The sequence below is a fragment of the Orcinus orca genome, chromosome 9 (assembly GCF_937001465.1).
Source record: "Orcinus orca chromosome 9, mOrcOrc1.1, whole genome shotgun sequence".
NCBI lineage: Eukaryota > Metazoa > Chordata > Mammalia > Artiodactyla > Delphinidae > Orcinus > Orcinus orca.
Window position 1 is genome coordinate 1,714,275 of NC_064567.1, and position 22,915 is coordinate 1,737,189.

General features: G+C 42.6%; 1 protein-coding gene and 1 long non-coding RNA gene across 3 annotated transcripts in view; one reads left to right on the top strand and one right to left on the bottom strand.

Moving 5' to 3' along the window:
• RNF32 (ring finger protein 32) overlaps window positions 1-22,322 on the bottom strand; it is a 38,989-nt gene extending 16,667 nt beyond the window's left edge. Inside the window, exons 1-8 of one of the 2 annotated variants that reach the window (XM_049715056.1) lie at window positions 22,223-22,322; window positions 19,550-19,641; window positions 18,483-18,765; window positions 8,766-8,908; window positions 5,861-5,893; window positions 5,182-5,306; window positions 4,930-5,038; window positions 3,511-3,649 (exon numbers count right to left, since the gene is read on the bottom strand). In XM_049715056.1, coding sequence (XP_049571013.1) covers window positions 3,584-3,649; window positions 4,930-5,038; window positions 5,182-5,306; window positions 5,861-5,893; window positions 8,766-8,908; window positions 18,483-18,765; window positions 19,550-19,564 — 774 coding nt within the window. In that variant the 5' untranslated portion in view covers window positions 19,565-19,641; window positions 22,223-22,322 and the 3' untranslated portion in view covers window positions 3,511-3,583. Of the gene's footprint in view, window positions 1-3,510; window positions 3,650-4,929; window positions 5,039-5,181; window positions 5,307-5,860; window positions 5,894-8,765; window positions 8,909-18,482; window positions 18,766-19,549; window positions 19,642-22,222 lie in introns of those variants that run through there. The other variant, XM_049715057.1, reaches the window with a different exon arrangement.
• LOC117197187 (uncharacterized) lies at window positions 3,439-8,769 on the top strand. Its single transcript, XR_004477720.2, has 3 exons — window positions 3,439-3,563; window positions 3,745-3,990; window positions 6,382-8,769. It is a non-coding gene; the product is annotated as an uncharacterized LOC117197187 (long non-coding RNA).
• Window positions 22,323-22,915: the final 593 nt, after the last annotated feature.

Below are 22,915 nucleotides of genomic sequence, written 5' to 3' on the forward strand. Positions count from 1 at the left end.
TTTACAATGTTGTGTTAGTTTCTGCTGTATAACAAAGTGAATCAGCTGTACGTATACATATATCCCCATCTCCCCTCTCTCTTGCCTCTCCCTCCCACCCTCCCTATCCCACCCCTCTAGGTGGTCACAAAGCACCGAGCTGATCTCCCTGTGCTATGTGGCTGCTTCCCACTAGCGATCTATTTTACATTTGGTAGTGTATATATGTCAATGCCACTCTCTCACTTCGTCCCAGCTTACCCTTCCGCCTCCCCGTGTCCTCAAGTCCATTCTCTACATCTGCGTCTTTATTCCTGTCCTGCCCCTACATTCATCAGAACCATTTTTTCTTTTTTTTAGATTCCATGTATATGTGTTAGCACACGGTATTTGTTTTTCTCTTTCTGGCTTACTTCACTCTGTATGACAGATTCTAGGTCCATCCACCTCACTGTTAATGTTTTTTAAACTCTGATGAGCTGTTTATCTTATAGTTTCTCTTCTCCAAAGTACCAGCTATTGGCTTCATTTACCAGTTTTACTTTTATCCTAATAAATTACTTATTTTATTTTTATACTTTCTACTTCCTACATTTAAAGATTTGAATGGTTGGTTCATTATTCTTTCATCTTTCTTGTTCAATAATAAATGTATTTGACACTACTGTCCTCTAAGTAAAGCTTTAGCTATGTACCACAGAATAGCAGTGTCATGAACACCAGAATAGTGTATGTTAGATTCCCAAATACACTTTAAAATTCATTTATTTTATTGTGATTTTCTATTTTATTTCTTTTGTTTGTGCATTCCTCATTTATTCTTGAGCATGTCTTTGTGTAGAACATTTTTGTTTCATTTGGTTCAAATCTCCCATAAGCAGCTACTAGCAGATTTTTTCAATGTAATTCAAGAATCTGTTAATACAGAAATTTATCTCAATCGTTGTTTGTTGTAACTGTTATCCTATCATCTTACGTTTTCTACACATTATCCTTTCTTGTTGCCTTTTACTGACTTGTACGGAATCTTTTTTTTTTATTTTTTGGCCGTGCTGCGTGGCATTTGGGATTTTATTTCCCTGACCAGGGATCGAACCCGTGCCCCCTGCAGTGGAAACGTGGAGCCCTAACCACTGGACTGCAAGGGAGGTCCCTGTAGGAAATCTTTTTATATCACCACATATATATCCACTTTGGTCTTCATAATTGCTGTGAAGAAATCATTGTATGCATGCTTCCTTGGTGGCAGGGTCTTGGGTTGTTTATCATTCTTCCTCTTTTATAATCATTGCTATAGTTAACATACTCATGACTGTATCTTAGAAAACATTATGAGCATATCTGGGGGGTAAATTTCTAGAGAAGGGATCAAAGGGAACTGTCAGCCAGCAGGATGGTACATTCTTAGTTCTACCAATGGCTTATAAGACTATTTCCCCCTCCTTCTTATCAGCTCTAGATAATTATCATCAAAATTTTCAATTCTTGCCAATCTAATAGGTGAAATAGGTTCTTATTCTTGCTTCAGTTTAGTTTTCTCTAATTATGAGTAAGGTTGAGCGTCTTTTTATATAGTAATCACGTATCCGTAGTCCTGTAAACTGCTTGTCACATATTAAGGAAATTTGCTTCTAGTCCTTTGAATTGCAAATATGTTTTCCTGATTTGTCATTGGTCTTTCAATTTTTTCTCCCTATACATATGCTTTGAAGTTTTATGTAGTTACCAATCCGTTCTGTTATGGTTTGGGTGTGTTTATCGTTTTACAGATCCTACCAGAGAGGTCCTTCTCACTCCCAGATGAGGAATTTATTTTATAATGCCTTCTTCTAAAATTACTCTGTTTAAGTTTTCATGTTTAACTCTTTGTTCTGTATGGAATATATTCTGGTGTAAGGAGTGGATTCCACTTTTGTTTATACCCTCTCCTCCTCCCCTCCAACCACCACCGCCCCCTTCCTTCTCATGTCTGACTCAAGCCCAACTCCTTGGGATTTAGAAACTGTACACTAGTTCTACATTTCATATAGAGTTTATCTTTACATTTTTTTTTTTTTTTTTTTGCGGTATGTGGGCCTCTCACTGTTGTGGCCTCTCCTGTTGCGGAGCATAGGCTCCGGACGCGCAGGGTCAACGGCCATGGCTCACGGGCCTAGCCGCTCCGCAGCATGTGGGATCTTCCCGGACCAGGACACGAACCCATGTCCCCTGCATCGGCTGGTGGACTCTCAACCACTGCGCCACCAGGGAAGCCCTATCTTTACATTTTAATTGTTAACATTTCACTGCATTTGTATTCTCTCTTCGGATGTACATGTGTATATGTGGGTGTGTGATCTATTTAAGGGTTAGATGCAGACATCACAATACTTCACCCCTAAGTCCTTCAGCATGTGACTCCTGAGAACCAGGACACTGTACCTGACAGTGACACTGCAGTGAACACACAACTGACACATGACTACTGTATAATATATGGTCCATGTTCATATCCCCACATATCCCAATTATAGCACTGGTTTTACATTTAGTTTTGATCCAGGATCCAACCAAAGACCTCTCATTACATTTAAATGTTATATCTCTCAGACATCTTTGTTCTAGAACATTCCTCTTCTTTTCTTTATAACACTTTACAATTGAAGTCAGCTGTTTTGCAGAATATTCCTCACTTCGGATTTGCCTGGTTGCACGTGTCCTCACGACTGGGTTCAGGTGAAGCAGCTTTGGTATGAAAGTGCAAAGGCAGTGTTCGGTCCCGGTGCTCCCCGTGCACATTAGGGACCCGTGGGTCACTCTGTGCAGCTAGTGGCGGTCACTGGGCTGCGAAGATGTCTACCAGACCTTTCCAGTGTACAGACTTCTCATTCTTTTTATAAATTCTCACTGATGTGTGGGATGATTCTTTGAGATTGTGTGAAAATCCAGTTCCTCGACAGTTGTTCACCCAATAGCTTATGGTAATTTACTGACATAGTTCTCAAACTGTCATTTGTGTGCATCTATACAGTCTGGATATATCTGTAGAATCCTGGGTAAAATGAAATTCGGTGATCTAGTTCAATCACCTTTCAAATTCCATTAAAGCACACTGGCATTTTAAAGTTGTGGATTAACACGTCCTAGATCATGCCTATAGCTCAGCATGTGAGTTCCATCAAGTTGGAAAAGGTAGGAAAAATCATCAAATTGCAAGAGTCATTTCCTAAACAGAAGTGCAACAGAACAGGACCCCATCCTCTGTCCCAGATGTCCTCCGCACCCTGTCCTGCTGGAAGGGCTGTGAATGACTAGGAGAAAACAAGGTAGAATCCCAGATTCTCGATCACAGCCTCTCACCCCCCTGCTTCTGCCCCCGACTTCTCCAAAGGCCAGAGCGGCTGCAGGAACTGCCCACCCTGCCAGAGGGGCGCCTCCTAGAGCCAGGACAGGGGACAGCATCGTGGGCATCTCCAGCCGGCCGGCGCCACAGAAGCCACTGTTCAACCTCCGTCATCGAGATCCACAGTATTTTAAGGCCATTTGCTCACATACTGCCTTTAATGGTCTCCTACTCCTGAGGGCAAATCAAGTATATTTTCTTGGTAAGTCTGAGGCACAGACATCACATAAGCCATGATTCTGATTTTCTTTTGCACATACTGGTAGCCACCTCGCTTGGAACAGTTACCTAAGCGATCAGGAAGGGTATTAGAAAAAAAAATCTATTATCTCACTGCTTTAGAGTCGAGCCTAAATCCTCTTACTCTTCCGATTCCCGCGCAGTCCTGGGACACTGTGAAGAAGCCCCTCACACCTCCCACCCCGGCACACAGAAGGTGGGCGAAGTTGCAAGACGCCAGAGAAGGAGACGCACAGACAGCAGCCCGGCGGCCTGAGGTCAGGCCGGGGGTCGGACGATAGCACGGGGTTGACGTGTTGATGGCAGCTGCACGGGGCCAAGGTCCTTACGCTTCACACGCCCACAGAAGTCATACAGCGGAAGAAAGGGGATCCCGCACACAGTGAAGGGTAATTTTCTATCACTCATTGTTCCACGTGGGAGTGCAGCCCCCAAAATAGGTACGTTTAGAAAAGATCGAAATAAATGTGTGAGTGATGCTTCCACAAATAAGTGTAACAGGGAAGTGTGACCGTGAGTTTTATCTTAGTGATTTGAGGGTCACATCGTCAGAATAGCATACTCTCTTACAGTGCTATCCTAAAGAAACGTGGACTATAGCACTAAATCTAAAACAGCATAAAGACTAACTTGAACAATATGTTAACATTAGTAATAAATACAAAATTTCCGGTGCCTACTGTGTGCTATGGGTCAGGGCTGGAGCAGCTCTGCAGGGAGGGGTTACTGCCTTCACAGCACAGGTGCGGACTCTGAGGCCACAGCTGCAGCTGTTGGCCTGAAGCTGCTGAGCTGGGGAGGGAAGACCGGGGACTGCGGCCCGGGTAGCCGCTCCTTCCTCTGGGCCCGGCCATTTTGTATGAGGCGCATAACAGAAAGTTGTCAAACAAGCCGGAAAGTACAGATAAGAATGGTTAAAAGAAAGGGTAGAAACTGAAGTTATTTATTTCTAAAACACTCGCATTTTGGTGACCCCAGGAGGTCCTCAATAAAATGGTAGCACTGTGGGCCTTTCTTTCTTTTTTTTTTTAAGTTCCCTTCCATTTCTCAGGGGATGTTTATTTAAACAACTGTCATAAAATGGCCAAACAGAAGTTGCTTTCAATTTAACCTTATTCTAATTTTATGAATTTATGATTTGACTAGAAGAGGAAATCTGAAAGTATGGCCCGACTGGGTTAGAAAGCCAGTTTAAGGTGCCCGCATCTCAACCATTTGTAAAAAGCCCCAAACTGAAGTAAGGCTCAGGGTTTCACAGCCTCGCTGGCCTCCATGACCCATGAGTCACTGGCAGGGACCCGGCCCGGAGCGTCGAGGGTCACACCCACCTTTGCTTCAAAGAACTTTCTCCTCAACTTGGCATCCGTGGGCGGCACCGTCCTCCTCAGCTCCCGGTACCACTTCCTGACCACGTGTCCCCTCCAGAAGGCCTGGATCCTGGAGCAGAGAACCCCATCAGCCCCGCCGTGCCAGCCCCGGGACGCGGCCAGGCCACAGGGAAGACCCCTAGCAGCTTCCAAAGGCCTCCGAGCACCCTCTCAGATGGGCAGGCACGTTCCTGCGGCTCGGGGACCCCTCACCTGGTCGCACACTTTATTCTGAAGAGTCGGGCCCCGTCGTGAATCACTCTGGTTTGATACTGGTTCTTTCTACAGAGAGGACAGGTTTTTTTATTTCCGAACTTTTCAAAAGCCTGAAGGCATGCCTGAAGAAAAACATTTTGCTTAAAATTTTACGAGTAATTACTTATAAACAACATTTTTACTTCTAATGTAATTATAGTGTTCTTTTCTCTCATAATTATGAGACAGTCCAATTCAGATTATGAAGGGAAGAAGTTTCATCAGATGTTAACACCTTCCTCCTGAAACTTGCTCCAAAAATGGTATTTTATAAGAATATACATGCAGATACATCAAAAACTTCTGGGAACACCTCACGTGAAGGCGGATGGTCCCTGCATACGGGCGACTGCACAGTGAGCTCCGAGGGCCAGAGCTGTCACCAACTCTGGCGTACCTTACCAGCCACACTCGCTCATGCAAACATCTGTGGCTCTTCTGCCACAGAAAATTCACCATTTTCAAAACAGGACGAATTGTACTCTAGCCTAAAGTCATATTTCTAAGCATAAATTGTGGTTATGGATAAAATAAATGGTTCCTTTGAGGAGCCTTTAAGTGAGAGACGAGGCTCCACCCCTCTGAGCTACGAGGATGCTGCGAGCACTTCAGGATGGGACAGACGCGGGTTACTCACCCTGTGGAACACATGGGAACACGAAAGCAGCACCTGTTCACGAGAAGACAGAGAGATGTTTGAAGTTTAAATTAGTTTAAAAGAGAAGCAGCATCAATGCATTAATTAAAAGAAAAATTCTGACTATTTAAAAAGTAGGCTGTGTTGTTTCTTTGACAAATTTACAAAGCAGATTAACAACTTTGATATTTACAATATTTAGCGTTTAAGTTTAGCATAGCACAGGTATATAATCTCAACAAGAAAAACTAACTTAACAATCTGAAACATCAAACGAACACATGAAGTTTGCTGTAGAATGAGTGTATATTTAAAACGGAAACAATTACAAAAGAGAAGTATTTCTGGGCAGATCCAAAGAGAGAGAGCACGCTGGTGAGGACCCAGGCTGGGGGGCGGGGAGCAGAGAAAGGAAAACAAATATCTTTCCTTAGGGCTTTGTTCAACTCAACTGCACTCTTGAATTTAATTAGCAATACACCCTAGAGACATATGAATCACTTTTTCTTTTTTAAATGCAGGGGAAGTGTGGTCTCCAGAAAATTCCACCTTCCTGTGACCCAAATTCTCCACCAAGTGATGACATTCTGGGCTGTGACAAAGGAGCTTGGACTGAACGAAGAAAAAGGTAGCTGGCTCTTCTGGAAGGAAAGGCCAGGGAGGGGTGAGACCAGGACAGACAGCATGAAGCGACTCAGGCGCCCGCGGCCTCTCTCCGAATGTGTGGGACGGAGACAGGCGGCAGAGGCATTTCACCAGCAGTGCAGGCTTCCACCTTCCCAGGGCCACGTGATCCTGGTGAAACTTTCCAGTTTCAAAGTGACCACCCCCCTCCCCCCGACACCGTGCCTTCGTCTGGTCTACACTTTTCTTCTTTAATGGGAAGAATGGAAGAAATATCAGAACAAATAGAACTTAGAAAGTTCTAAAACCTTTCCTTGAAACTTACTGCGTGCCACCAATAACCCTAAATTGGAAAAACTCAGTAATGAGGGTCCTTTTTAATTACCAGCCTTGAATCTAACAGCAGCCTTTCGTGCATTCAATTGCTCATTGTCAATAGAATCATCTTTCAGAGTGTTTCATCTATCAACAGACATTTGATGATCTATATTGAATAATATTTTACTCTGTATATTTAAAATATACTTTCAGGGCTTCCCTGGTGGCATAGTGGTTGGGAGTCCACCTGCCGATGCAGGGGACACGGGTTCGTGCCCCGGTCCGGGAGGATCCCACATGCCGCGGAGCGGCTGGGCCCGTGAGCCATGGCCGCTGAGCCTGCACATCCGGAGCCTGTGCTCCGCAACGGGAGAGGCCGCAGCAGTGAGAGGCCCGCGTACCGCAAAAAACAAACAAACAAATATATATATATACTTTTAAATGTCCATAAACATTTGTTATTGGCAAACACTCTCTGAGATAACAAAAATAAACGATTCAGCCTTGGTGAATACACTAAAAATGTCCCAGAAGTTCAGATTAGATTCTAGCTGTCCCAAGCACACTTCCTGAGCTGGCCCACTGTGGATCACGTGAATTGTTTATGTCCTCATCTGTTAAAGGGGTATAATGCCTACCTCAGAGACATATGAGATTAACTGAAGCCTTCTCAAATCATTAAATGTCGGGAAAATGCCAACTATCGTTTATAACTAAGGAAAAAGCTAAACATGAGAACAATAAATAGAAATGCAAAATAAACACGTGCCTATATCTATAACCAAAAATGCTATAGTGAGAAATTTATAAAAAACAACATGGAAGAAATGGTGGGCATGTTGCATCCTGATTCCCCCTTAAGATATTCAACTTCAAACTTTCATTCTTCATACCACAGTCAGGCTAGATATTTATAGCATAATTACGAAAGAGGTTGCTGGGGCCAGAAAGATTCCTTGTGGCTTTATTAGCTCTTTTGCTACTAAAATGCTAAATCATCCTAGAGGTATTTCTGTGCTTTAAGGGCTAATATCTTTCTGAAATATCCAACTTTCATATATGTAAGATTAGGTTCTGATAGAGAACTAGAACATAATAAGTATGTTTAAAATAACGTGTGAGTTCAAATTAGTAAAGAACAAAATTGTATGACTGTGAACTAACTCATTAACAGTGAAACTTATTAAAGCAAATTAAGTTTGAGGGTTTACGTGCCAGTATAGTAAGTAAAGCTGGGGTTCCTAGGCTGTGAATTTTAAGCCTGCCTTTAACTGTATTTGCTGTATTTTTTAAGGCAAATTTCCAAGTGCCTCTGTGTAGGAAGCATAATGCTATGCATGTGAGAAATCACTACACGGTGGCCATTAGCTCAAAAAAAAAAAAAAAAATCTAAGAATAGCAAAGTCCCTAACTTTCAGGAGATTAAAATTTAATTAGGCAGACAAAGTATGTATAGAAAAAACCCCTATGACATAGATTGATTGTATATTATGCATATTATCATCAATCTTACTATGGTAAACTTTCATGAATAAAGATTGTTAAAAGATTTTACTTAAAGATCCTTCCACAGGTTCTTTGGAGATATTCAGTCTTGGTTTTTCTTTTATGGTTTCAAGTCACAAAACAACTTAAAAGTTCCCCACCCTTCTGCCCTCGGTGCCCTCCCGGCAGCGTCCCCACTCACCCCCAGCTGCTCACAGCCAGCGGAATGGGAACGTTCCTTTTGTACAAACTCTGTACTTGAGAACTAACAGTATTCAGTAAACAAGTCTGTTTAATGAGGGTGTTTAGCTCTTTCTCACACACATACTTTAATTAATGGAAACAAAATGTAAGTCTTTGAGGGTCACATAGGAGGAAGAGACTGGAAAATGAAGCATGGACTCCCTTAGCCCCAGTTCAGAGTCCAGTCACTAGGGAATGCCCCACGGGTCTGCTTATCTAAGCTCACGCTAAACACCTGCGGGCGAAGTTCGAATTCTTCTTTGCATATTGGGCACGGCTGCATGGACTCCCCTTGCAGGATGGATCTCTGCTTCACTTTTTCCCATTCATCTGATGACAGTGGCAATGGGGGAGGCTCAAAGAGGCCCAACTTCTGTGCTGAAGTTAAAACAATATGAAATGTGAGTTAAATCTCTTTTAGAATATGGTAACTCATGCATAATTTTAATGACATTATTTTGCAAATATTAAAGCAAACACTTCCATTGCATACTTTATTCCACCATATTTAGAATGCTGCTTTTTTACGGGTGCACAGAAGTCAAGGAGAATACTATCTTAGATTTATGCTTTAGGCTTTTATTTACAAAGAATTCCCCATATCTATTTCATTTTCATGATTCTATAAGGTAGGCCGGACTGATATCCCTTTTTTTTTTGCGGTACATGGGCCTCTCACTGTTGTGGCCCCTCCCGTTGCGGAGCACAGGCTCCGGACGCACAGGCCCAGCGGCCATGGCTCACAGGCCCAGCCGCTCCGCAGCATGTGGGATCCTCCCGGACCGGGGCACGAACCCGTGTCCCCTACATCGGCAGGCGGACTCTCAACCACTGCGCCACCAGGGAAGCCCTTTAGTATAGTTTATAGTGCTTGTTATCATTGGTGGATTTGCTTTTTGGTTTGGCTGCTCTCTTCTTTCTTTTTTTCTTCTTTTTAAAATTACTTTGTAATTTTTTTATTTTTAAGAATTATTTTTTATTTTGATAACTTTCTTTTTTTTTCCTCCCTTTTCTTCTGAGCCATGTGGCTGACAGGGTCTTGGTGATCTGGCCAGGTGTCAGGCCTGAGCCTCTGAGGTGGGAGAGCTGAGTTCAGGACATTGGTCCACCAGAGACCTCCCAGCTTCACGTAATATCAAATGGTGAAAACCTCCCAGAGATCTCCATCTCAACACTAAGACCTAGCTCCACTCAATGACCAGCAAGCTACAGTTCTGGACACCCTATGTCAAACAACTAGCAAGACAGGAACACAACCCCACCCATTAGCAGAGAGGCTGCCTAAAATCATAAGAAGTTCACAGACACCCCAAAACACACCACCAGACACAGTCCTGCCCACCAGAAAGACAAGATCCAGCCTCATCCACCAGAACACAGGCACCAGTCCCCTCCATCAGGAAGCTTACACAAGCCACTGAACCAACCTTAGCCACTGGAGGCAGACACCAAAAACAATAGGAACTACGAAACTGCAGCCTGTGAAAAGGAGACCCCAAACACAGTAAGTTAAGCAAAATGAGAAGACAAGGAAACACACAGCAGATGAAAGAGCAAGGTAAAAACCCACCGGACCAAACAAATGAAGAGGAAATAGGCAGTCTACCTGAAAAAGAATTCAGAATAATGATAGTAAAGATGATCCAAAATCTTGGAAATAGAATAGACAAAATGCAAGAAATATTTAACAAGGACCTAGAAGAACTAAAGAACAAACAAACAATGATGAACACCACAATAAATGAAATTAAAAATTCTCTAGAAAGAATCAATAGCAGAATAACTGAGGCAGGAGAACGGACAAGTGATGGGGAAGATAAAATAGTGGAAATAACTACTGCAGAGCAGAATAAAGAAAAAAGAATGAAAAGAATTGAGGACAATCTTAGAGACCTCTGGGACAACATTAAATGCACCAACATTCGAATTATGGCGGTCCCAGAAGAAGAAGAGAAAAAGAAAGGGACTGAGAAAATATTTGAAGAGATTATAGTTGAAAACTTCCCTAATATGGGAAAGAAATTAATCAAGTCCAGGAAGCACAGAGAGTCCCGTACAGGATAAATCCAAGGAGAAACATGCCAAGACACATATTAATAAAACTATCAAATATTAAATACAAAGAAAAAATATTAAAAGCAGCAAGGGAAAAACAACAAATAACATACAAGGGAATCCCCATAAGGTTAACAGCTGATCTTTCAGCAGAAACTCTGCAAGCCAGAAGGGAATGGCAGGACATATTTAAAGTGATGAAAGGGAAAAACCTACAACCAAGATTACGCCACCCAGCAAGGATCTCATTCAGATTCGACACAGAAATCAAAACCTTTACAGACAAGCAAAAGCTAAGGGAATTCAGCACCACCAAACCAGCTTTACAACAAATGCAAAAGGAACTTTTCTAGGCAGGAAACACAAGAGAAGGAAAAGATCTACAATAACAAACCCAAAACAATTAAGAAAATGGTAATAGGAAAATACATATCAATAACTACCTTAAATGTAAATGGATTAAATGCTCCAACCAAAAGACATAGACTGGCTGAATGCATACAAAAACAAGACCCGTATATATGCTGTCTACAAGAGACCTACTTTAGACCGAGGGACACATACAGACTGAAAGTGAGGGGATGGAAAAAGATATTCCATGCAAATGGAAATCAAAAGAATGCTGGGGTAGCAATTCTCATATCAGACAAAATAGCCTTTAAAATAAAGACTATTACAAGAGACAAAGAAGGACACTACATAATGATCAAGGGAATCCAAGAAGAAGATATAACAATTGTAAATATTTATGTACCCAACATAGAAGCACCTCAATACATAAGGCAAATGGTAACAGCTATAAAAGGGGAAATCGGCAGTAACACAATCACAGTAGGGGACTTTAACACCCCACTTTCACCAAAGGACAGATATGCAAAATGAAAATAAATAAGGAAACACAAGCTTTAAATGATACATGATACATCATTCTCAATGGTGAAAAACTGAAACCATTTCCTCTAAGATCAGGAACAAGACAAGGCTGTCCACTCTCACCACTATTATTTGACATAATTTTGTAAGTTTTAGTCACAGGAATCAGAATAGAAAAAAGAACTAAAAGAAATCTATATCAGAAAAGAAGAAGTAAAGCTGTCACTGTTAGCAGATGACATGACACTATACATAGAGAATCCTAAAGATGCTACCAGAAAAATACTAGAGCTAATCAATGAATTTGGTAAAGCAGCAGGATACAAAATTAATGCACAGAAATCTCTTGCATTCCTCTACACTAATGATGAAAAATCTGAAAGAGAAATTAAGGAAACACTCCCATTTACCATGCAACAAAAACAATAAAATACCTAGGAATAAACCTACCTAAGGAGACAAAAGACCTGTATGTAGAAAACGATAAGATACTGATGAAAGAAACTAAAGATGATACAAGCAGATGGAGAGATATACCATGTTTTTGGATTGGAAGAATCAACATTGTGAAAATGACTATTCTACCCAAAGCAATCTACAGATTCAATGCAATCCCTATCAAATTACCAATGGCATTTTTCACAGAACTAGAAAAAAACATTTCATGATTTGTATGGAAACACAAAACACCCTGAATAGCCAAAGCAATCTTGAGAAAGAAAAACAGAGCTGGAGGGATCAAGCTCCTGGACTTCAGACTATACTACAAAGCTACAGTCATCAAGACAGTATGGTAGTGGCACAAAAAACAGAAATATAGATCAATGGGACAGGATAGAAAGCCCAGAGATAAACCCACACACATATGGTCACCTTATCTTTGATAAAGGACACAAGAATATACAATGGAAAAAAGACAGCCTCTTCAATAAGTGGTGCTGGGAAGACTGGACAACTACATGTAAAAGAATGATGGTGCAGTGGTTGAGAGTCCGCCTGCCAATGCAGGGGACATGGGTTTGTGACCCGGTCCGGAAAGATCCCACATGCCGTGGAGCGGGTGGGCCCGTGAGCCATGGCTGCTGAGCCTGCGTGTTCTGGGCCTGTGCTCCACAACGGGAGAGGCCACCACAGTGAGAGGCCTGCGTACCGCAAAAAAAAAAAAAAAAGAATGAAATTAGAACACTCCCTAACACCATACACAAAAATAAACTCAAAATTGATTAAAGAGCTATATGTAAGGGCAGGCACTATCAAACTCTTAGAGGAAAACATAGGCAGAGCACTCTATGACATAAATCATAGCAAGATCCTCTTTGACCCACCTTCTAGAGTAAGGGAAATAAAAGCAAAAAATGAACAAATGGGACCTAACGAAATTTAAAAGCTTTTGCACAGCAAAGGAAACCATAAACAAGATGAAAAGACAACCATCAGAATGGGAGAAAATATTTGCAAATGAAGCAACTGACAAAGGATTAATCTCCAAAATTTATAAGCAGCTCATGCACCTCAATAACAAAAAAACAAATGGCACAATCCAAAAATGGGCAGAGGACCTAAACAGACATTTCTCCAAAGAAGATATACAGATTGCCAACAAACACATGAAAGGATGCTCAACATCACTAATCATTAGAGAAATGCAAATCAAAACTACAATGAGATATCATCTCACACCAGTCAGAATGGCCATCATCAAAAATCTAGAAACAATAAATGCTGGACAGGGTGTGGAGAAAAGGGAACCCTCTTGCACTGTTGGTGGGAATGTAAATTGATACAGCCACTATGGAGAACATTATGGAGGTTCCTTAAAAAACTAAAAATAGAACTACCATACGACCCAGCAATCCCACTACTGGGCATATACCCTGAGAAAACCATAATTCAAAAAGAGTCATGTACCAAAATGTTCATTGCAGCTCTGTTTACAATAGCCAGGACATGGAAGCAACCTAAGTGTCCATGACAGATGAATGGATAAAGAAGATGTGGCACATATATACAATGGAATATTACTCAGCCATAAAAAGAAATGAAATTGAGTTATTTGTAGTGAGGTGGATGGACCTAGAATCTGTCATACAGAGTGAAGTCAGTCAGAAAGAGAAAAACAAATACCGTATGCTAACACATATATATGGAATCTAAAAAAAAAAAAAAAAGGTTCTGAAGAACCTAGGGGCAGGACAACAATAAAGATGCAGACGTAGAGAATGGACTTGAGGACATGGGGAGGGGGAAAGGTAAGCTGGGACGAAGTGAGAGAGTGGCATGGACATATATACACTACCAAATGTAAAGTAGATAGCTAGTGGGAAGCAGCTGCATAGCACAGGGAGACCAGCTCAGTGCTTTGTGACCATGCAAGAGGGAGGATATATGGGGATATATGTATAGCTGATTCACTTTTTTATAAAGCAGAAACTAAGACACCATTGTAAAGCAGTTATACTCCAATAAAGACGTTAAGAAAAAAAAAGAGCATGTGGTCCAACCTCATTAGTAACTAATATGCATAATAATTAGATTCTTCAAATAAGAGCTCCTGAAAGAATGACTCATTTACTCCAAATTGGGATTCTCTTCCTGAGGTCTAATTTACATCTACCCTGCTCAGGTGACTGTTCCGAGGCTGCTCCATCATTTCTGTAAACTGTACCTGCACATGGAAGACAGTCACTAAATCACTGTCACATTCTCCAAGCCTGTGCCTCTCCTGTGAGATGCCGTGTCTAGGACAGAACTAGCACTGTTAGCAGTTCTGGGGAGAATGATAGTGTCCACTGGGCACTGCAGCAACCTCAGGCTCCCTCTTCGTGGTTCAGCTCCTGCCCACAGGCCTTCAGCTCCTCTGCCATCCATCACTTGCCTTCGGACGCAAGGTCCCAGCCAAACTTACTTTCCATACCCAGCATCACTGAAAACTTCATGGTGCTTCATCAAAAAATTAAATATAGAATTACCATATGATCCAGCAACTCCTCCTCTTGGTGTATTCGCCAAAGAACTGAAAGCAGGGACTCAAGCAGATATTTCTACACCAATGTTCACAGCAGCATTATTCACAGTAACCGAAAGGGAGAAACAAGTGTCCATTGATGGAATGGATAAACCAAATGTGCTATATGCAGGCAATGGAATGGTATTCCATCCTAAACAAGAATGAAATTCTGATAGTGCTACAACATGAACGGACCTTGGAGATGTTATGCTAAACGCAATAAGCACGAAAGCACACGTATCGTGTGACTGCTCTTATGCGCGGCTCCTAAAGCAGTCAGATTCGTAGAGACACAAAGTGAATTCGCGGTTGCCCAAGGCTGGGGGCGGGGCAGAGTTTGGGAAGATGAAAACGTCCTGGAGCCGGACAGCGGCGATGGTCGCTCAACAGTGGGAAAGCGCTTAATGCTACTCAACTGTGTGCTTAAAAATGGCTGAAATGGTAAATTTAATGTTATGTATATTTTTTCTCTTTTTTTTTTTAACATCTTTATTGGAGTATAATTGCTTTACAATGGTGTGTTAGTTTCTGCTTTATAACAAAGTGAATCAGTTATACATATACGTACATCCCCATATCTCCTCCCTCTTGCACCTCCCTCCCTCCCACCATCCCTATCCCACCCCTCTAGGTGGTCACAAAGCACGGAGCTGGTCTCCCTGTGCTATGCGGCTGCTTCCCACTAGCTATCTACCTTACGTTTGGTAGTGTATATATGTCCATGCCACTCTCTCGCTTTGTCACAGCTTACCCTTCCCCCTCCCCATATCCTCAAGTCCATTCTCCAGTAGCTCTGTGTCTTTATTGCTGTCTAACCCCTAGGTTATTCATGACATTTTTTTCCTCTTAAATTCCATATATATGTGTTAGCATATGGTATTTGTCTTTCTCTTTCTGACTTACTTCACTCTGTATGACAGACTCTAGGTCCATCCACCTCATTACAAATAGCTCAATTTCGTTTCTTTTTATAGCTGAATAATATTCCATTGTATATATGTGCCACATCTTTATCTATTCATCCGATGATGGACACTTAGGTTGTTTCCATCTCCTGGCTATTGTAAATAGAGCTGCAATGAACATTTTGGTACATGACTCTTTTTGAATTATGGTTTTCTCAGGGTATATGCCCAGTAGTGGGATTGCTGGGTCATATGGTAGTTCTATTTTTAGTTTTTTAAGGAACCTCCATACTGTTCTCCATAGTGGCTGTACCAATTCACATTCCCACCAGCAGTGCAAGAGTGTTCCCTTTTCTCCACACCCTGTCCAGCATTTATTGTTTCTAGATTTTTGATGATGGCCATTCTGACTGGTGTGAGATGATATCTCATTGTAGTTTTGATTTGCATTTCTCTAATGATTAATGATGTTGAGCATTCTTTCATGTGTTTGTTGGCAGTCTGTATATCTTCTTTAGAGAAATGTCTGTTTAGGTCTTCTGGCCATTTTTGGATTGGGTTGTTTGTTTTTTTGTTATTGAGGTGCATGAGGTGCTTATAAATTTTGGAGATTAATCCTTTGTCAGTTGCTTCATTTGCAAATATTTTCTCCCATTCTGAAGGTTGTCTTTTCATCTTGTTTATGGTTTCCTTTTCTGTGCAAAAGCTTTGAAGTTTCATTAGGTCCCATTTGTTTATTTTTGTTTTTATTTCCATTTCTCTAGGAGGTGGATCAAAAAGGATCTTGTTGTGATTTATGTCATAGAGTGTTCTGCCTATGTTTTCCTCTAAGAGTTTGATAGTGTCTGGCCTTACATTTAGGTCTTTAATCCATTTTGAGTTTATTTTTGTGTATGGTGTTAGGGAGTGTTCTAATTTCATTCTTTTACATGTATCTGTCCAGTTTTCCCAGCACCACTTATTGAAGAGGCTGTCTTTTCTCCACTGTATATTCTTGCCTCTTTTATCAAAGATAAGGTGACCATATGTGCGTGGGTTTATCTCTGGACTTTCTATCCTGTTCCATTGATATATATTTCTGTTTTTGTGCCAGTACCATACTGTCTTGATGACTATAGCTTTGTAGTATAGTCTGAAGTCCGGGAGCCTGATTCGTCCAGCTCCATTTTTCTTTCTCAAGATTGCTTTGGCTATTCAGGGTCTTTTGTGTTTCCATACAAATTGTGAAATTTTTTTGCTCTAGTCTGTGAAAAATGCCATGGGTAATTTGATAGGGGTTGCATTGAATCAGTAGATTGCTTTGGGTAGTATAGTCATTTTCACAATGTTGATTCTTCCAGTCCAAGAACATGGTATATCTCTCCAACTATTTGTATCATCTTTAATGTCTTTCATCAATGTCTTATAATTTTCTGCATACAGGTCTTTTGTCTCCTTAGGTAGGTTTATTCCTAGGTATTTTATTATTTTTATTGCAATGGTAAATGGTAGAGTTTCCATAATTTCACTCTCAGATTTTTCATCCTTGGTGTATATGAATGCAAGGGATTTCTGTGCATTAATTTTGTATCCTGCTACTTTACCAAATTCATTGATTAGCTCTAGTTGTTTTCTGGTAGCATCTTTAGGATTCTCTATGTATAGTATCATGTCATCTGCAAACAGTGACAGCTTTACTTCTTCTTTTCCGATTTGGATTCATTTTATTTTTCTTCTCTGATTGCTGTGGCTAAGACTTCCAAAACTATGTTGAATAATAGTTGTGAGAGTGGGCAGATGTAATGTATATTTTACCACAACAAAAATTTTAAAACCCCAAGCCCCTCTCCTCATCTGACCCCTCGCATTTCTTCCCTGCTCTCCCGGTCTCCTCCACCCCGGCTCACCAGGCTCCGCCACTCTGTTCTTATTTCAGCTCCTCAAATGCCCCAGGTCTCTTGCCTCAGAGCCCTGCCTCTGTCTTCTCCTCTGTCAAGAACATTCTTCCTCTGTTCTTCACAGCAATAAACCCTTTTTATCCTTTGAATCTATGGCAGAAGCTAGCTCATGTTCACCAGCCTGTTCCCCTCCTCCTGGGCACACAGCTGGACCTTACTTCCCAGCCTCCCTTGCTAAAAATAAAAATAAGAAATAAAAATCAAAACCTTTTCTTTTCCTAACTTTGCAGTTTAAAATAATCTCGGACTTATAAACGGTTGTAAAACCGTGTAAAGAATCCTCATGTGCCTTGCACTCGGCCTCCCCAAATGTTCACATTTTACACGACCTGAGTGCAGTGGTCCAATCTAGCAATTTATGTTGATCCAACGCTCTTGATTAATCTATACTCCCCGCAGGATGTCGTTCTTGTCTCACTGACGTCGTTTTGTTCTGACCCTGATCACTCACAGGGCTCAGTTGGCCTGTCCCCTTGGCCTCCCAGGATCTGGGACAGCCCCTCAGTCTTTATTTGCTTCTCTTGACGCTTTTGCAGAGCACTGGCCAGGAACTGTGTAGAATGTCCTTCCACCTGGGTCATCTAAGGTTTCCTCAGAGTTACACTTGGAGATGCATCTTTGGCGAGAACGTCCTAGGAGGGATCTGCGTCTTTCTGAGAGCCTGGCGTTGGACTTTGTCACTTGGTAAAGGTGCTGGCGCTTCTCCTGTGGTGAGCTGGTCCCTGGGGTAATGCCATGAGGCTGTGCCCCGACCTGTTTCTCAACGCGACTCCCCTGCTAGTTCCAGCATCCTCAGATGGTTGTTATCAGTGTGGTCTTTACCACATGGTGATTTTCTATTTCTAGTTCTGGTCTACTATACTTATAGTTGTCATTCTACTGTAAGAAAGAGCCTTCCCCATTACTTATTTATTTCTTCAGTTATTTATTTATGTCACTGTAGATTAATGGAGATCTACTTTATTCTGTTTTACTGATTCTTACTCTACTTATCATTACTATCTTCATTTTCTTACTCAAATTGGCCCCATTATCACTTTTAAACTTCAGTACAGACATATCTTTCTGTAAGATCATAAGTTAAAATAATTTCTGTACCAGAGAAAATGGTACTATTAATCTCAACCAGATTCTTTAGGTCTAGTAAGTCAAAATATGAATGAAGATCAGCTTACCTAAAGTTAGTGGTGGTGGTTTTGGATCAAGAACGTATTCTTTTTCTGGATCTTCCGCTTTAGGGCCTTGTGTGGTTTTTTTAAGTCCAGTATCTATTGTTGCTTTTGTATTTCTTTTTAGAGACTTGGATCTGTTCTCTGTCCAAGAATGTACATTTGTACATTTGTCCTTTGTCTTAGAATGATCTGCTATTGAAAGATTTCCAAGTTGAAGATCACGTAACATGTGATCTTGTAAAGCCACTGCAGTGACTGCTAAGTTATCCTGTTTAGATGAATGACCCTAGAAAGTGGGGGAAAAAGCCTTACATGCAGAACGTTATCGAATGTACCACTTACAAGAAAGCTTATGCTCTAACAGTCAACCTGGATGCCACACCAGACCAAATCCAGTAGTAAAGGATGCTTCACCCAGCATTACCCAGGTCAGGGGAGCAAAGCCCAGTCTCACCATTTATGTTAACGACATCGTAACATGTTTTCACTTAATTACTAAGGCCTTAATCGTAATATGAATAAATGCATTCTGACGTATATAAGCTGTGCGTGCCTGAGCACATTCTGTTTCACTATAATTAGACTCCAGGCAAAGCTTACTTCTCTTACACTAAAGAGAAACTTGCATTTACGTGTATGCTTTTTTCGTGAAAACTTATACAAAATACAATTTCCATGCGGCTAAGAGATGCTTACACCAAGTACTACAGCTGACAGTTCCTCACTGAAGCAAGGTTTGCAAACTATTTTTTATACTGTCAAATAGCTGAATTAAAATATATTCATGAGTGGGGCTTCCCTGGTGGCGCAGTGGTTGAGAGTCCGCCTGCCGATGCAGGGGACGCGGGTTCGTGCCCTGGTTCGGGAAGATCCCACGTGCCGCGGAGCGGCTGGGCCGCTGAGCCATGGCCGCTGAGCCTGCGCGTCCAGAGCCTGCGCTCCGCAGCACGAGAGGCCACAACAGTGACAAGCCCGCGTACCACAAAAAAAAAAAAAAAAAAATATATATATATATATATATATATATTCATGAGTAAAACAATGTGTATGTTTTAAAAAGGATTTTGTACCTTATTTTTTAACATGCTGACCCAGGAGAAGTGGTTTCTTGGCTATATCAAATTATATCATCATTTCATATCCCAGTCCTTTGATTCTTCTACTGTAAAAAAGCCAACAGAAAGCCAACGTTAGGGTGTACCTAAAATCTCTGATGACGTTTACGGGGAAGAGAAACATGGAGAGTCTAACTGATGATGATGAGTGCACACCAGCACAGCACTAAGTTCTCTGCTCTGATCCCAGAGGAACTCAAGCCGGTCGTGACTCGATTCACCTGTCCTCAAGCAGTTCTCCTGATAGTTGGAGGGAACCTATTAATATGAATGAGAACAATCTGTTGCTAAATATAATGTGACTATACGTGAATACAACAAAATTTCAGACTACAAAGATCAGAGAATGTAAGTGAAATACCTCTTAAAGGGATAAGATTAAAACAGGGATTTGAAGGACAGAGAGCAGGCAATGAACAGGCTACCCCACAGGTACAAGAAAAGCACAGGCACTCCAGAACTCAGCAGGTGTTTATGTTTTAGAGAAGGGAACAGTGGACGCTCTGGGATGTAAGAGGAATACTGTCTGACTTCACTCTGTCCACAACAGAGACATACATGGCTTCTAATCTTGCTCTACCTGTTTATACAAGATACGCAGCGTATCTGAGTCTGTTCCCCCACCTCAAGACAGATATAATAATGCTCTCCTTGCAGGGTTACTGTTAGGATTAAATGAGACAACCTTTGTAAAGTATCTAAAATAGGTCCTTCTACACAGAAGATACTCTGTAAACAGTTATGCTTGTTCCAGTTCCCTTCAAAGCTGATGGAAAGGCGCTTCCCTGGTGGCGCAGTGGTTAAGAATCCTCCTGCCAATGCAGGGGACACGGGTTCAAGCCCTGGTCTGGAAAGATCCCACATGCAGTGGTGCAACTAAGCCCATGTGCCACAACTACTGAGCCTGCGCTCTAGAGCCCACGAGCCACAACTACTGAGCCCACATGTCACAACTACTGAAGCCCGCACTCCTAGAGCCTGTGCTCTGCAACAAGAGAAGCCGCCGCAATGAGGAGCCCACGCACCGCAACAAAGAGTAGCCCCTGCTCGCCGCAACTAGGGAAAAGTCTGCGTGCAGCAACAGAGACCCAACGCAGCCACACACACACACAAAAAGCTGGTGGAAGAATTTGGAATTGGCCCTTTTAGTTTTTAGACAAGGGTATATCTTATGAAGACAAGAGTACAAAATATATTGGGATAGGGAGGAACAGTAAACTGCTGGAGTAATTAGGGAGTACTGCTGAGGGCTTGATTGTAAGACAAGAGACAAATTAATCCCAAACATGTATCTCAGGATCAACACCTACATTCAGTTAGTCCCACAGAATGAGCTTCCTAAGGGGTGAGTGCAGAATGAGGAAAGCAAGCACAGTGGAAAGGAGTCTGTGAGATCCCCAAGACCCCTTAGCAGTGAGGTGACAGCTTCTACGGCAACCCCGTTCCCCTTCAATTCTGGCATCAAGAGGAGAATGAAGGAGTTTCCATCTAATATTTCATCACAACAGTCTAGGCTGAAGAAATGGTAGAAGGTATTTAAAATGCTGAAAGATCACTAACAGAATCTTCTACTTTCAAAATGCCTACAACCTGGCAGAATATAGTTTGCATCATCCTAAAAATTGTTTAATAATCATAGCTAGCTATCTGCAGTCGACAATTTTATCTCAAGTGTCTACACTGTAAGCCACTGGGCTTAACATCAAGAGCTTTTAAAAACTGCCCCTTGTAAGTCGTTAAATTTCAACATTAGAAACTATTTTCAACTATTTAGTCCAACTTCATTTTAAAAGGAGAAAACATATCCAGAGATTACTGACTCCTCCAAAATTATATAATTAGTCTGTGGCAGCAGTACGGTTAGAAACTTAATCCTTACCCAGTATTAAGAGCTAAAATTAACAGGAATATTTTTTCTTCGTAAATTCCATTGTTAACAGTTAAAAGAGGTAGGGCTTGGTAAAAAGATACCACTGTGGTGGCAAAATTGTTACCGATTTGTCTAAGTGACTTTAAGCTAATTTATAAACATGCTAGTTAAAAACACAGGAACACCAGAGAAAGTTTTTAAAAGACAATTGGACACACTGTGTTGCCAGGTTTTATAACTTAGGAATTCCTTGTTTTACATTTTTGATGAGATTCCACCCAGGTTGGCCAGAAGCACAGAAACAGTTGTAGAATGACAGTCCTCCTGTCCCTGGGTATCCGTGGGACTGGTTCCAGGACCCGCCGGTTTTCACCAAAACCCCAGGATGCTCAAGTCCCAGAATCAGCCTCCACCCGACCCCCGTCCTCCGCCAGGGAGAGTGTAGCACTGCGGTACATATTTACTGAAGAAAATCCGGGTATGGCCTGCAGGTGGGCCCCGCAGTTCACATCCTCGTTCAAGGGTCAACTGCATATGTTAACCGTGGGCCCCCTTTCAGTAACGGGCTGGTTGTGGTTCTCAGTGACCGTTCTAGGCCCTCCCAAGGGATGGCCACGGAGTAGGCGGGCTGCCCTGGGGACCCGAGGACCTTTGGGGCTGCACAGGACAGTCTCGGCCGCTCCCGCCTGCAGGGCGCCCCCTCCCCTGCCCTCCCCAACCCATCCCACCCCTCCACCCTACTCCACCCGGGGCCGCACCTGCAGCGGAACCGACCCCGCCCTCTGCACACACACCGCGGCCGACGCTCTCCACCTCTGCGGCTCGCCGTTGCCTAGCAACCGCCGCCGCTCCGGTCACACGCCAGCGCGCGTGCTCAACGGCCCAGTCCTGCCCCACGCTGAGCACCACTATCCGGAAGCCCGCTGCGGCTCTGCCACAGTGCGCATGCTCGCAGGTCCCGCCCTTCGTGCAGCCACACTGCGCATGCTCACTGGCTCTGCCCTGAACACAGTACAGAAGCCTCTATCGCTTGGGCGGTGCTTTTACACCGCGCATGCTCATCTGCTGCGCGCCGCACAGGGCCGCGCCGCGCATGCTCGCCGCCGCGCGCGCTCGCGCAAGTGTCGGGGGCGGAGTGTGGAGTGCGGGGAGCGGACGCACGTGGGGCGCGTCCTCGAGTTCCCCGGCTTCGTGGTTTCCTTCGGTTAGCGCTCCCCAGATTTCGGCGCCCGGAGCGCGCCCTGCTGCGGGTCCTGGAGCCCTGACTGCCCAGGCAGCCAGGCCGCTGGCCCTGCCTCGGGTGTAGCCTGGACACGCCTGGCCCACTTCCTTTCCCTTCTTTAAGCATCACATTCTGCACTGCCCGGTTGTCCAGTGTCCGAAAACCATTGTTTCTTATATTTGAATTTTTTAGTTGACGGAGGTAAGCTTAAATCCAGTCGGTAACGCTT